Source organism: Fukomys damarensis, unplaced genomic scaffold (genome assembly GCF_012274545.1).
Source record: "Fukomys damarensis isolate Sample0158 unplaced genomic scaffold, DMR_v1.0_HiC HiC_scaffold_32, whole genome shotgun sequence".
Classification (NCBI taxonomy): domain Eukaryota; kingdom Metazoa; phylum Chordata; class Mammalia; order Rodentia; family Bathyergidae; genus Fukomys; species Fukomys damarensis.
Window position 1 is genome coordinate 19,410,756 of NW_022900944.1, and position 15,931 is coordinate 19,426,686.

The 15,931-nt window shown below is 34.5% G+C and overlaps 1 protein-coding gene across 1 annotated transcript in view; it reads right to left on the bottom strand.

Annotated features, from left to right (window-relative positions):
* Positions 1–2,171: 2,171 nt before the first annotated feature.
* Positions 2,172–15,931, bottom strand: part of Fgf5 (fibroblast growth factor 5) — a 19,466-nt gene continuing 5,706 nt past the window's right edge. The window contains exons 2-3 of the mRNA XM_010628554.2: positions 13,471–13,574; positions 2,172–2,677 (exon numbers count right to left, since the gene is read on the bottom strand). Of these exons, the coding sequence (XP_010626856.1) occupies positions 2,330–2,677; positions 13,471–13,574 (452 nt within the window). The 3' untranslated portion in view covers positions 2,172–2,329. The remainder of the gene's footprint in view (positions 2,678–13,470; positions 13,575–15,931) is intronic.

Below are 15,931 nucleotides of genomic sequence, written 5' to 3' on the forward strand. Positions count from 1 at the left end.
AAACTAAAGATAAGTGTAATTTTTTCTTTTAATTTTAGCTTGGCTTTAAAATTTGATATTAATGAGTCTTAATTTGCATAACATATATTTGGCAGCTCTTCTACTTTATCCTTCCTGTGTTAATCAAGACAAGCTAAGAGTACAAAATAAGTTACACCTCTTCAGTTTAAATTGAGTTGCATTTAGCCTATATTATCTATATACCCACTAATTTAGTTACAAACTACACTACAAACAACAGTCATTATATCCTTTTTCTTGCTTATTTACACACACATTTACTAGTCACATTCTATAACTTAAATTCTTCATGATACTAAAAACAATAAATAGCACATGATTCTTAATAATAGATCAGAATAAACTAGAAGAGTATGTGTATCTTTACACTATGCATATAAGGTGATGGCCAACTGGACAGGAGTTGGAGATATCATTGTTTGCAAAATGTCATCGTTTCATTTAACCAATGAGTAAAGTATAAACTAATTAAAACTTGTCTAGCATTTCATTTTATACTTTTAAAAAATCATGCATTAAACCCAAGTAATGCTTAATCAGATTTTTTGTTTTATAATAAACTACTAGAGAATATGCATGATGTTATGATGTATGGGTGGATTTTTATATATTATTCATAATATATAGTTTGTTCCCAATAAAATAAAACCATCTCTATGTGTGGTACTAAATTTAATTTTGATGAATTTTCGTGGTTTTTGCACCAAAATTAGCCAAACTTTGTTTCAAGAAAATAAAGTTTACCAGTATCCTTTAAACGTATTTAAATACAAGCCAAGAACTTTCTGTGAACTCTTTTTCTCCTACTAAGAAAGACATATCCCGCCTGTGAACTATACTTTTTATTGCAACATTTCTGAATATAAAATGAACAATGTATTTCATAGAACTCCATAAAAATGATTATCCAAGAAAATATATTTTATAACTCTTCATCAGTTAAATTTTCCGTGATTTATGTCCAGCATTCAGTACTTGGGTTGAGAATGAAAGTCATCTTCAATTCATCAAATTCCTAAATTAAGTTTTCCACATCACAGGCCAGCTTTTTAAAAAAATATATACATCAGAAGTACTCTTATAAAAGGGCAGCTCCATACACTGGAATAGTTTCTTTTAGGGTAGGAAGCTCAAAGGGTGTTTGAGTAATAAGAATATTTCAGACAATGTGATGACATGGATTACTATTTAATGATTCGTCTCCTTCAGTTCGTCATCTTTCTGTACTAAGTGGCTGCTCCCTGTGGATCTATACAGTAATTGTGGCTGAGGCTCAGAGAAGTATTTTTAAACTGTCTGACTTCATAGTGTTTGCTTGATGGGCAGAATAATATGTATTCCTTCAGCTGTTCAAGAATGAGGGCAGGGGTAGTTAAAAGGAGAAGTAAAGGCAAGACAGAATTAAATCTCAATCAGTGCTGCAAACCTAATGTACTTTCACCTCTAATCCTTCTCCTTACCTCCCACTCTTCACTTGATCTTAGCCAAAAGGCCAAGAAGTGACTCTTATCTCCCACTCTTAATTCCATCAAAATGTCCTTAGATTTTCACCTTACTTTTCACCACAACTGTACAACCCAGCCACTAAAAGGGTAGGATTCCACACTTCATGAATTTGCACACTCATACACACAAATTCAAGCTGAGTCTTTGGTGCTATGCAAGAACATTTAAATATTTAAAAATGTAGAACTAAACAAATTATCTGAGGTATGACTAAAAAAAAAAAACCCAAAACAACAATAATGGAGTGAATTTAAAAATGCAAAAGAAATACACATTACAAATAAACTATAAAGACATTTATGATTCATAAACGCATTAAAAAATGATTGCTAATATATTAATTGAAATAAGAAAAGTAAGAAAATATGCTCAATGCAGAGGTACTTTAAAAAAAAAGAAAAGTTAATAAAATATTTTATCTGCATCAAAATATTCTTTGGAAACCAAAAATAAAAATGCATAATGTATTTTTTGAGTTGATCTATAAAAGTCAAAAAATACAAAGTCCAGGCTATTTAACTTTCTGAAAATGCAGAATTCTAAATATCCCCTAAGCATAAAGCAAAAGGCTTTGTGTGTTTCTGAACTGAAGCAGTATGCTCCTTGGATTGGTACAAAGAATTCCAGTTCCATTCCTTTCAAAAAACATTTTTGTTTCAGTTAAACTGAAACAAATGACCTGGCTTCCAGACAATGTAAGTATAGCTGAAGCTATGTCTGATATTTTTTCCTCAGAGCTTGGAAGACACCTGTAGAAACACCTGAGGGAAAAGAATAGTTTCTCCCAAGACCAACACAAGTATTATCCAAAGCGAAACTTGAGTCTGTATTTCCCCGTACTGGGACTTCTGCGAGGTGTAGAGAGGGGGACCTTTGGCTTGACAGGGTTAGGTGGCTTCTTTTTTTCAGGGATAGTAACAGTGAAAGACAGTTCTGGCTGTTCCGACTGCTTGAATCTTGGTAGAAAATGAGTAGAGACGTGCTGCGGTTTAACCCGTGGGCTGCAGCCTCGTTTAGCTTTCCCTCTTTTATTCAGGGCCACATACCACTCCCGCCCAGTCTTTTCAGTTCTGTGTATTGCTGAAGCATAGGTATTATAGCTGTTTTCTTGAAATCGCTCCCTGAACTTGCAGTCATCTGTAAATTTGGCCTACAAGGGAGAAGAAGAGGAAAATGAAATTGTAGTAATATTTTCACCATATAGTAAAATGTGAAGTCATACCAAGAAGGCAAATCAAGAATTTCATTGATCCCTTGCCCTCCTCTTCCATTCCCTTGCATACAGACATATTTGCTTCTTTTAAAGTTGTGTTAAAATTTCTATTTTGGCTTCTATATCCCGACATTATTCATCTTTGTGCTTAGTGATGTAATATCAATGTATATACAAATGATAATTGGAACTCTTAATTCAAACCTTTAAAACTCTTAATGTCATGCATTTAAATACTGTTGATATTTTTGAATACTTTGCAGTTATATTTTTGTGTAACTTTTTTTCCTTGTAAGTCACAAAGAAAAGAAATAGGACTATATGAAGAAGAAACAAATGTCTGGGTAAAAAATGAGCTTGAGTTTTGAGAAATGGGGTCAAATTATTTCTTTGGAAGAAGCATGTATATTTCAATGTGATCAGTGTAACGTATGTTGCTGAGAGAAGAAGAGTGTATGGCCCTATTGATAATGCATATGTTAGAGTACTTTCAGAAAAACTATGTCTTCACAAATGGGATATGGGAGAGTACATTAGAGGCCAAGAAGAAAATACACCACCAGACTCACACTAGCAACATTTCAGCCATACCGCCTTTTGCACACACACACACACACACACACACACACACACACACACACACACACATTTGGCCTAGAAGTGCTCACAGACTCGCAGAATGATGGAGAAACAGACAGGAGACATCATTCATGAGTAGAATGATAAATGAAATTGTAAACAACAGCATGCAGAAAATACAATGACAACAGAGAAAAGAGGCATCTAAAGGGGTAAAGATAGCAGGGAAGAGAACAAAAAATCTTTCCTAAATAAATCTGACATTAGTGAAGTCAAGTACTGCTGTAATTAGGGAGAAAGGTGAAATGATATTGGATATGTTAGAGAGGACAAACAGTGTGTTTGACGATTAGCAGGATACTTTGAATACCTGTAAGTAGTTCACTGTGACTTCTAGTTGGGACACATCAATGAAAGAACAAGAGGTAGATGACACAGTGAGCCAGGACCACCCTGAAAGGGCTTGTTTTGCCATATTGAGGAATTTGGAGAAAAAGGGTAGGATGAGGAGTATGAGCGTGTGGGTCAGAAATGCTACCAAATACTCATTCTGCCAAGCAAGCAAACTCTTAGCTTTCAGCTCCTTGTCCTTAAATCTTATACCCACAGGGCTATTATAAGAATTCATATAATTTTTCTTTGGGAGAGATCTATAGCTTTCAATAAACTCAAAGGAGTCCTTAACTCCTAAGGAATTAAGAGTTCCTGCACTACTCGAGACTACCAGGTTTCACAAGTGCAGGGAACTTCATTTCATAGGATTCCTGGGCTTGGGAAAACCAGAGTTTCATCCTCATCTATAAAAACTCTCAAGGCTGTGTACTTCTGTGTTGGGCAAGATGTTCTATACTGGATTAAAGGCTCCCTTTTCTTTGCTTTTTCTAATACAGGAAACTCTTCTCTCAATACAGATCACAGTGCTGTTACCTGAAAGTCTTGCATACCACTAGGCAATTTACATAGGTCCATTGCTTGTACAAAGCACTGATAGCATTAGAAGGCAGCCAGTATCAGAGCACTGAAAGCAGCACAGTTTACCTAAGTTATTTACATTTAAGTGCAATAAAGCTCTGCATTGGGAGCCTTGAAGCTATATATCCAAATCTTCCACAACTCATAAGGTGGATGTCTGGATTTGATCTCCAGCAGGCTAAGAACAACGGTGTCACCCTGTGTGTGACTTTCTTCTCTCACTGTCCTACAACCTACCAGTCTACGTGTGGGCTAAGGGGGCCATAGTGACTTCGGTATTGAAAAGCACAGTTATTCTTCCTGTTTTGAAGACTTTCTTACAAATTAAATATAGATTTATGTACAGCTGCTGAGCACTTAAAGAACTCTCTCCTTTAATTAGATAATACCAAAGTTTTATTTTAAAACAAATTCTATAGCCATCTGGAATGTTTCCAGCTGCATAAAAGAGTAAGCATTGTAGAATGGCATGAAACATTTCAATGAAAGAAAAACAGAGGCTGGAGCTGGAGCTGGAGTTCCGTGCTAGAACACATGCCATTTGCTTAGCATGTGTGAGGCCTTGCATTCAATTCCCAGCAACACATATGCACAAAAAATATTTTTTAAAAATGTAGCTTAATAACATACATACTATATATATTATACAAAAAGTGTTTTATATGCATTTAATCTTTATAAATATACTATAGCTTGACTTCTACCTCTGTTTCACAAAACTAGCAGCAATAGCTTTATCCCATTTTGGTACATAGGTGTTTAAAATGCTCTGTACTGTTCAACATTTCTTACCCCTTCTTTTGTCCAAGAAAATAAAGAACATGTCATTTTACCATTGATATGGCTGATCAGCCCACATGCTCACACAGAAACATACACACACACACACACAACCATATAAAAAACCTGTATCAGTTGCATCTTAGAATTTCTCACATGTGTGAAAATCCATATACTTTACCCCATAAAATCACTCCATTGTTATACCTTTCTTTCTCCTTTCCTCCTCAAGATTCATATTCTGAATTTATTTCTTAAAAGGAGCCTTGGAAGGAGACAGATATTCAGGCTGCAGGTTTTTCAAGGACCCACCTGACCTATGGAGCAGCAATGTTCAGAGTTCTGAGGACATACACAATATATGAAGCCCCTCAGCCATTCCAAATCCTACAAGACTCCTGACAGCCAGACTGTTTTGACTTTCTTGCTTGACTTCCAATTTAATGTTTTGTCTGAAAAATTATTCTAGCTCTGATGGAAGAGAATCACTGGAAACAAACATTTCAGTGAATTTCTTGACCCCAAATATATAGTTTCTTCCTAAAGTATCAACTGCTCCACTTAGTATTATAGCCTTGCTTAGATGAGTGACCCTAGGCAGCCCAACTCTGTATGTAACATCATGCACAGGACAGCTTAGAAGCAGGCTCATCAAGAAGCATAGGTCTTAGCTATAGATGAGAACATACCTCTTTAACACTAGGCAATTTTGATTAATAAAACGTTGAGAATAATTTCCATGTTTAAACTGTCCTTTGAATTCTTAGAAAACCTTCAATAAAGTGTATACTTTTAAAGTGCTATAAATATATTATTTTGGACTTGGGTGTGGTGTTACATGTTTGTAATGCCAACACTTGTGAGGCTGAGGCACAAGGATCTCTAGCTTAGGGCCAATGTAGACTATGTAGTGAGGCTCTGTCTTTGCAAAGCATGCAAACAAACAAAAAAAAGGTGTTATTTCCCTAGAAAAAATAAAGTCGACATAGAGACTTTTCTGTGATTCAGGTGTAAAGTAAGGAGGTGAATTAAGTTTCAATTAAGTGATTGAAATCATGTCTCCCATCATTTCACTGCCCTCCCACTGTCAGCCACTACAACAAAAAAATAAACCAAGATGTTTCCAAAAATCTCTTTGTTTCAAATGTATTTTTTAATTATTTATTCACTGTTTACTAATGGTGACACATGCCAGGCACTTGGCTGGTGGCCACTCGATGTCCTGCCCATGTTCTTCGATGACTTATATTATCTCTATTTTTCTCTTTATCTCTCCCTTATCTTGAAAGTGTCAAAAAACTTACCTTCAACAAGCCATGATCACAAAATTAAAATGAAATGCTCAAATCAACTAATACTATATAGTTTAGTATACTCCTAGTTGTCAAAACAGATAAAAAAACATGTTAAGCTATGCTTCTTGACAGTCCACATTATTCTGAGGAGAAGAAACACACTGCTGGTGAAACAGGAACTTTTCATCAGAAAATACTGTCTTGATTCTGCTCACCTCTTCTCACAATGAAAAATCCATTTTAAACAATGGATGTTTTAAAAAGGTCAAGTTCGGTTCAAAGAAAGCAAACTCAGATTAACTGAAATATTGTGAGAAAGATTAATCTTATGCAGTTGAAATTAAATGGAGGATCAGTTCAACCAAATAAAAAATTCTCCCTGAAACCATATTGTTTAAAAACACTGCCGAAAATCTCTTAACATGGTTTTGTTCTGTAGTAAATAGCGTGATCTGTGATGGTTGGGGATCTTGTAAAGAATGAACAGAGGTTACACAAACACCAATTCTCATTATGTATAACTATGGAAGTGAACATTCTGTGCATGGAAGCGAACATAAATCTTAAAGCTTGTGAGATACATAATCAAGTTTAATTCTCTATTTCACCTTGATTTCTTTGATTTGCCTCTTTATCCCAAAAAAACAAAAAAACTTACGAAGCTAAGAAATAATTCAGTCTAAGTTATTAAAAAGTTATTGTGGACTGTAGTAAAAACAAGTATTGCCCAAGCTGTGCTTAAGCAAAGTTCCCCTGCTGCTTGCATCCCTCACACCTGCTTGTTTCCCACGCCTCCTTTTGGTGCTCTACCCTACAGGGCCCCAGGACAGGCCCCACAGCCCAGCTACTCTGTGTGCACCCAAAGGAGCCGCCCATCACTCCTTACTGCACACATTCCGTGTGGGTCAGTTGTCCCCCTGCCATGCTAACCCCGAGGGCTCGGGCTATAATCCCTGTGGGACACTGCACTCCGTCCATTGTGTGTCTCAGTTCTTCCGGCTGAGGAGCCAAGGAAGTACACATGTTGGTTATGTGGTGAGGAATATCAACCACAGGATTGCTTCTCCGAGCTTCGTGAATTGCCTTACATTTACTTAGGGAGCCAGTTTAATAAGCAGATTCCCCATCTCCAGGGATTGTTTTAGTAAGTATGAAGTCAGAATCTGAACTCGTATCACCACCCAGCATCCTAGGCAAATTTGAGGTAGGTAGGTGGGTAAGGTAAAAACACTAAGAGACACATGGCAGCAGATAGAAGCTTTTGTTCTGATGCCCTTACTAGCTCTGTAAGCTGGGCTATGGAAGGCAATTTTGTAGCAAGTTCCACCTGTGGTTATTTACCTCTTACAATAAATAACTCCATGAGATTCAGATACAATTATCTGATTTTCAGTCAGAGAAATAAGGAAAATGATCCTCTTTAAGACCCAGTTATCAAATGCCTACACTGGGCCCATGACTTAGAACTTGTCTTTTGATTCCCGGACAAAGCTCTTGCCATAACACTACTAAAGACGCAGGCCATCTCCCTGGATTTCTTACACTCTTGCTTTAAGCCGTCCCGTTATGACACTGATAAACGATAAGTGCAGTGTAACTCCATCCATCCTGTGCTTCAGGACATACAAATCTGGGCTGTGTGTCAGTTCATCACACCCAAACTTCCTCAATAAAGTCGGACTTTTTGCCAGTCTTCCAGACTGTAAAACTTAAGGGAAGGGTATTAAAATCAGAAAGGCAGAGCTCTATGCAATGGCTTGAATTACTAGACAACTGATTTTACGATTATAGATGGAAAGTTCTTCAAGGTTAAGGTAAGTTTTTGTGCAGATGCCTTGATATAGCTCATACTCTTGACTGACACAGTGGAGTTTTATAGGTTATTTTTTTAAAGCTGATGATAAGTATTGCTCAAGCCTTCGTTTCCCCTTTCAGCAAACATGCCCAGCTTTAGGGGCTGCTGACTCCTCCTCTCTCTGCCCCCAGCACTGGAAGTCCAGTCCAGACTCTCCTCAGGGTCAGCCAGCTGGCACCTTCTGAAACCAGGAAAGAAGTATGTTCTAGTCCTTGCTTAGGGCTGATCAAGCATACATTCCATGCCTGTTTCGTAAACTCTGCAATTAGCTTTCCTTCCAAACATGATCCCCTAAAACCCTGAGGAATAAAAATAATCCCACCACATGGTTCTCTCTGGATTTTTAAAATAAGCTAACATACTTTACCCACATAGGTAAGCTGGTATCTTACATAATTTACGAAAAGATAAAAGAATGTGATAACCATCTTTCCTAGGGTTTACAACTTTTAAGGAAAAACAAGATGGGCTATAGGGCTGCAAGAAAAGTACAAGATTATGACCTTGTACACTCTTTCCATGTTTAAGAGTGAGAGTTTGGGAATTCTTTTACAAATCAGGTTCCCAGAAAAAGGAAAATGCCATGGTTATGAACAAAAAGTCTAAACCAAGGGAAAAAAGGTCAATGACAAATAGGATTGGGAACTTGTCTAAATAACTAAGGGGTCACAGCTGCCTGACCCCAAAATCATAAAGAAAAGGACTGAGGATCATCAAACAGCTGCTAGAGAGCAAATTCAGGAAGATCCATTTAAACATTAAGTGCTAAATACTCTCCGGTCATTACCAAGTGCTTTATAAATACCATCTCATCTAAAACACTCAATCATCAACCATACATGGTTACTGTAACTTCCCCCCTTTTATCATTAAAAATTAAGGAATATAAATATGAAATAAAAGGACACAGTTGGTAAGTAGTGGAGTGGGATTTGGCCTTGAGTGATCTAACTGCGTCCTCAACCACACACTGTAGGACTTTAACTCTCCCATCCGGCCCCACCTCAACAAAATCCAGGACTTTCAGTAGGGACTTCCAACCTGGGGAACCAGGAACAGATGGGAGGCAGAGACAGACAGAGAAGAACACCTGATCTCTGCAAGTACCTCTGCATGGGAATGTGTTGAGACAGAAGGCAGTAGAGGCCATGGGGGTGGCTCTGACTAACCCTCCTGGTTCTCCAGGTAACTATCTCCTCTCACTCTCCTTGATTCCTGACATATTCTAGGAGAAGAAGACTGTAAACCTTCCTCCTGCAAAGAATACTGGGAAACCCTGAATGGTAGGATTTCAGCCACATTGTGTTCTTAGTATCCCAGAGGTTTTACAGAGGGCTGCATGTAGATGTCAGGCTTGAAAGAGAGCAAGGAGCCCAGTATATCTAGACAGCTGAAGTTAAATTGAAACTTCTCTTATGATTCAGCAAACTCAAAATTAATGCTGTCTCAATCTAATGGCTCTTAGCTTGCAGTTTGCTATCTTGTGAAGATTTCTATGAACAAAGCAAATCTTTTGTGTTTGGATAGTTCATCTTGAAAATGGTTCTCTAAGCAACACATCACCAAGCTGAATAACCAACATTTGTAAAAGTCTGTGCTAAGTTTTGTGGCAGACACTTCCCCTTTGGTATGGACTCTAAAATCAAGTTCCAGAGACAGAAGAAAATAGTGGTTTGAGGAGAAGGAGCAGAACAAAAAAAGTGTTCTGTATGGAAGGCAACTAGAAGGAAATTTGCAACTTTAACTATATATCTAAATTGCTGACTTATTCAGCCAGTAGAGTCCTATAAATAGTCTAAGAATGTGCCACAGTATTAATCTTTTATACACTGTATAGAAATATTACTAAATCATGCACTTATTAACTCTTCTACATAGGTGAAAACAATGTAATTGGCTCCAACATGTAGCAGTTTCTTTCAAGTCAACTTTTATCTACCCATTATTATAGTGTTTGAAGAGAGAGAGAAAATTTTAAGCGGATACAGTTCTGGTTCAATCACTTGTTAAACTGTGTATCCTTAGGAAAATAATTTAATATCTCAGGCTCTTTCCTCACCTCATTATCTAATGGGATAATACGAGTGAAAGAGCTTTTATAGAACTATGAAAGTACATTATCCCTGACTGGTAACCAATTTTTAACACTCTGATTGTTACTGTAAAAACCATGATGAAAGCCTACAATTATCCAAGCATATTTCCCAATGCAGTGAAGGATTTTGTTTGCCTAAAATTACATACCATATATATATGTATGTATTATAATATATATATATTACTTTAAAAGTCTAGACTATATTTCTACTCCACATTTACTTTGCAGATTAGAACCTTAAAGACATTCTTTAAATGCTGCTACAATTCGAAAGCAAATCCCAAGTTCCACATCTAACCTTGAGAGTATGAGTTATTAGCCCTTTTGGTGATGATGTAATTTTGTAAAAATCAAAACTAGACCAATAATTATATTTAAAGTAACAAGAACAATTTTTCAACATGCTTAACTAGAAACTGAAAAGAAGAAGGAAACCAGCTGGGCATAAAACTGATAGTTGCTAGGATTAATACAATCTCTAACTTCTTTGCAATATAATACAATCTTTAACTGCTTTAAAAATAAATCATTTTATAATTTAATTAGGTTTCCATCTAGAGAAAAGTGCCAATGCAGCTAAGATAAGAGAAAGTAGGCTTGCGTGATTTGTTTAAAAGGAAGCCCCATCATCATAGGGCTTAATATTTTTTTATCTCCAATTCAGCTCAAAGTCCTCAGAATGACTTTTATATCAAAGAGCTTCAGTGAGTGACAAGAGCAAGACTTGCTTTGTCCTGTTTAAAAGTCATTATTCCATGAAATAACTTTAGCCTGCCAAGATGAGAAAGAATAACAGATGCGGTTTTTGCATTATCTGCACTATTTCCAGCCGTCATCCTTAGACATTTGGGTCAAATTTCTAGAAATTTGTTACTTGCATTTGACAGAGGAATTATGTACCCTAACCTCTCAGTTTGACCTTTCTAATTGGCATCCATTTGTAATACTTCGCTTTCTGTGGCAATTATCCTTAAGCTGCTCCGAATTTAATCTGTTGTTGTTGTTTTTTTTTTTTTTAATGTGTACTGGTGCATAGTTCAGAATGTTTTCAAAGTTGAAACTTTCACACACAATAAGCAAACCAATAAGAGACAGTTTCTTCACATATTATGGTGCATAGATTCTGAAGCTCTTTTAATCTTTTACAACCTTAAAGTAGACTGAGAAGTTATTTTGTTCAGATGTGTTTATTCATTATTTTATAATCTGTATGTGGATTTTAAAAAATCAAATATTACTCTTAAAGGTGAAATCTCTATTTTCCATGGTGATGCAAATTTTGTTCCTAAAACCAAATAAATAGAAAAATCAATCATTTTCAATTGCTCATCTGAGCAATTGTTTTACAGATTATTATATCACAAATTGCTATATCATAACAGCCAGATGAGCAAATGAAATAGGTAAATCATTTTATAATTCTTATAATGAATGAGTAAAAGTTTAACAAAGATATCTATTCATTTTAGTAAACTGGCATATTAGCGGTTTATCATATTTATATTATAGTTACCTTATTAAATAGAATAGGCAATATTTATTGAGCTCTTACAATGTATGAAATATTCTTCTAAGTATTATAGAAATTATTCATTTAATCTTCAAATAATTACAGAAATTGCTCCAACTCTACCTTGCCCTTCAAAAGTTATTAACAAATTACTTGTAGATGCTAAGAAAAGGAAAATTGTAAAAGTCTTACACATAAAATCAAGTACAATTCTCACTGAGTATTTCAAAAGCATGGCTTTTTCTCTTTTACTTTCCTTTTTAGTTTTATTTTAGGATTCCCTATTTTTAATGCTCATACAGAGATTTCTTTAACTTAAATACCTACCGAAAAGTTTCTTTGGTGTGAAAAACTATAATAGTACACAGGATCCTAATGAGATAATTACTAATGTGAAATAGGAAGTAAAGGGCTAAAGGTGTAGGGAAAGTGGGAAGGGTGGGGGAAAGGTAATAAGGGAGAGGAAAAAATATGAGAACATGAAAAAATGGAAATAAAGTGTTTGTAAACAGAGAGGGGAGGAAGGGGTGAAGGGAGGGCAGGGACAAGGGGAAAAAATGAGAATCAAGACCTACTATGTAAAGGTACAGGATCCCAATGATGAATGTAACTGTATTATATACCTAGATTGTACCAATAAACTCAATAAAAAGAAAAAAAATAAAAAGCATACAAAGTGAAAATCTCACATAGTGTCAAGTAATTGCATTCTCAATTAAAATTTCTAATATACTGTGAAAATTGGAAAGCAGATAATTTGGAAATTTATTAATTAGAATTAAGAAATAAATATTAAAGGTCTAATTTTAAAGACAAATTGTTTTCTAAAATTTAAAATGTAAAGAAAGTATGCTTCTGAAAAAGCACAAATCATTTTTCAGGGCCATGCATACATTCTAATACAAATAAACAGAATCCACAAATGGAAAAGTTAAGCTATATATATTATCTTTAAAATGCTCTAATACTTCATGGATAATCAGCATTTTCATAACAAAACACAAAAATACTTCGTAAATTGATTATAAAATATACAAATGGTCTGAAAATTTTTAATGCAAAATTTGCCTTCATAGTATTAGAAATTCATTGAAATTTGATGGCCAAAAATACACGATAAAAATTCCTCAAAGTCAAGTAAAATATCTTTCTGGAAGGTCTTGTCATTACTAATTTTTTTCCCTCTCTGTTACTATGAAAATGTTGTATCTAATTTTTGACATCGTTAGTAGCATGGAAATTTAAACAAGAACTTCATCTACTAAACACACACACCATCACTATGCACATGTAAATTAAAATTTTAGGTAGCATCTTACTGCCACGCTACTTCCCTGTACTTGGGCCCTTCTAAGAAAAAAAAAAAAAGGACTCTGGCTTTAAGAAGGCTATTTTCAAATGAACTTACCCTTAAAACTTGCAGATACTGTAATATCTTTTGAGTAAATAAAATATTTAAATAATTACTTATAAACACATATAACAATTCTTTTGGTTATATGTACATACAAAATTTTTTTAATTGCCCTCTCTCTCAGCAAGTGTCTGTCTTATCTACTGGTTTGGAAAATAGCTTCATTCTGTGTTACAAATGCAAAAGCTCCAGAACACCTTTAACAGATATAAAGTAGTTCTACTTACACTTGCATGGAGTTTTCCTTTTTTTGACATCGCTAAAAATTTGTTGCTGAAAACTCCTCGTATTCCTACAATCCCCTGAGACACAGCAAATATTTCCAAAATACCTAGGATGACAGAAATCCCAAAATAAAACACAGACTCTTCTATGTATCATATGAAGAATTAAATTTCTACATATTCTTTCTATTTTTTATTACTAGAGTTTAAAAAAAAGAAACAGTATTTAATGTCCTTGTTTTGCGTGATTTTCGCTATGCTTTTTAAAAAGGCTAGCATTTATATTCATTTTAAATGATTAATTTTAATATTAAAAATTTGATCCTCTTCATCGGCAATCCCCCATCTCTCTCTTTCTCTCTCTCTCCCTGAAATTAAGTTGTTGCTTTTACTAAACAAGATTTGGCCATAGAATCTTTTCAAATTCTAAAGGAATTGAAGTTAGACAATTTTTTTGGAATGGTTTTTGAAATGATTCTCACTCATTATTTTTCCATCAGAGATAACACATTACTTTTAATATTAAAGCACATAAAGTCTGTTTCCACAACTAGTATAAACAATTCAAAAGTCTGGTATAATACTTATTTGCTAAGATAAATCCCTCTTCTCTAATCATAACAACTTAAGAAAACAATTTTTTTGTACCAATTTCAATCATCTAGTGAGCAATTTATGTAAAGACTTTACATAACAAGATACTAAAACATTATAAAAGATTTGGGATTATCTCCCAAATCAGTGAAGTTTTTAATGGATTATGCTTTGAGACATTTTGCATTTTGAACACTCCCTGAAAAAATTGAGATTTTATTACATTATTGTTTATATTTTGTATTTCATAGTTAATATTATCAAGCCAATGTCTGTTTCCTGCAATAATTCCAAAGTCTATATCAAACATATCAAGAAAATTATTCACCACAGTATATTTTAAGAAGATGAAACTCATAGTTACATATAATTGGAAAGCCTTCCTATTTATCATAAATTCAATATATAATATTACAGGAACATAAGAAAAGTATAAGTATGTTTTGTTAAGTTACCTATATAAAGTTACAAAAACGGAAACAAATAAAAAGAACAAAATAATATAGTTCACTAGAGCTAAAACAGGATCTGTCTTAGAGAAGAAAGAAAAGAGGTAAAAAAAATCTCAATACTTCAACCCATGCTGTTCTAAGCATATATATATATATATATATATATATATGTATATATATATATACACACATACACATATACAGTGAGATATCTCAAAAATTCACCAGATTGCCTCAAAATGCGAACCTATTACTACAATATTTGAAATACATAAAATTATTAAATTTATAAGAAGTATACATACACATGGATGAATACATTTATTGAGTGTTTATATTGTACAGTGAAAGCTAAGCATCTACAATTGTAGCAAATACTGTTGTTTACTCATTCAGCTTGGTTTCTTAAAATTTCTTGATTAGAAAGTTTATGGGGGCAGGAAGAGGATAAGTAAACAACTGGACTTTCTTAAAAACATTCTTATCCCAGAGTTAATAAAATGCATCTCACAAAATTTGTGGAGCTTAATGGTTTTAATGAACAAAATTAAAAGGAACTATTTTTGCTTCTAGGAAGATGCCATTATATAAGTTGGTGTCCTATCTGTCCTTTCATTCAAAATGCTATTTACAATCAATTTTGCTATTATGATACACACCCACGTGTTTAGAGGCATTGTCATTTTATCAAATAGTAATAAAGCACATAGAATTTATAAAGTAGTGAATTTGAGTTTACAAAATTAAATTATGAAGATATGTCACTTGAAGTATATTTAACTTTATAAGGTTAAATTGAAAAGATGTAATTGTTATAATAATATTATTATTAAAATATGATTACAACATTTGATATAAAGTTACATTTCTGTCAGAATTACAAATGATACTGTGAACACACTACTGATTGGAGGTATTTGGGAGAGCAGGACTGTGGTTATGAATACTAATCAACCTGTTAAACAGAGGGAAGAACATGAGAAGTCATCCAAGTGCAGGACTGATGCTAAGGCGACCATGTGGGGTTGTTGGAAAAGGAGACTTGGCTGTGTTTCCTCCGATTTACCTACGGTCCCAGTTTGTTAGTATTTACTCCATTATTGGGAAATTACATGGCTTTGTAAGTTCAAGTCAATTGTATACTAATGGGAAAATGTATGGCATTATGAAAATACAATCCTAGTAAGTATATGTGTTTGCAGGCTGACTTTTAAAATGTTGAGATAAAAGGGCTCTATACATACTTACTTAATAAAAGCAGTATTCCTTTGTGTAGCTATTGTTTTCTGACCACTAATATATTCTGTTTTAAAAGAAAGACCTCATTAGGGCCAGGGATTTAGCTCAGCGGTTCGGTGCCTGCCTTGCAAGCGCAAGTACCCAAGTTCAATCCCTGGTACCAAAAAAAAAAAAAAAAA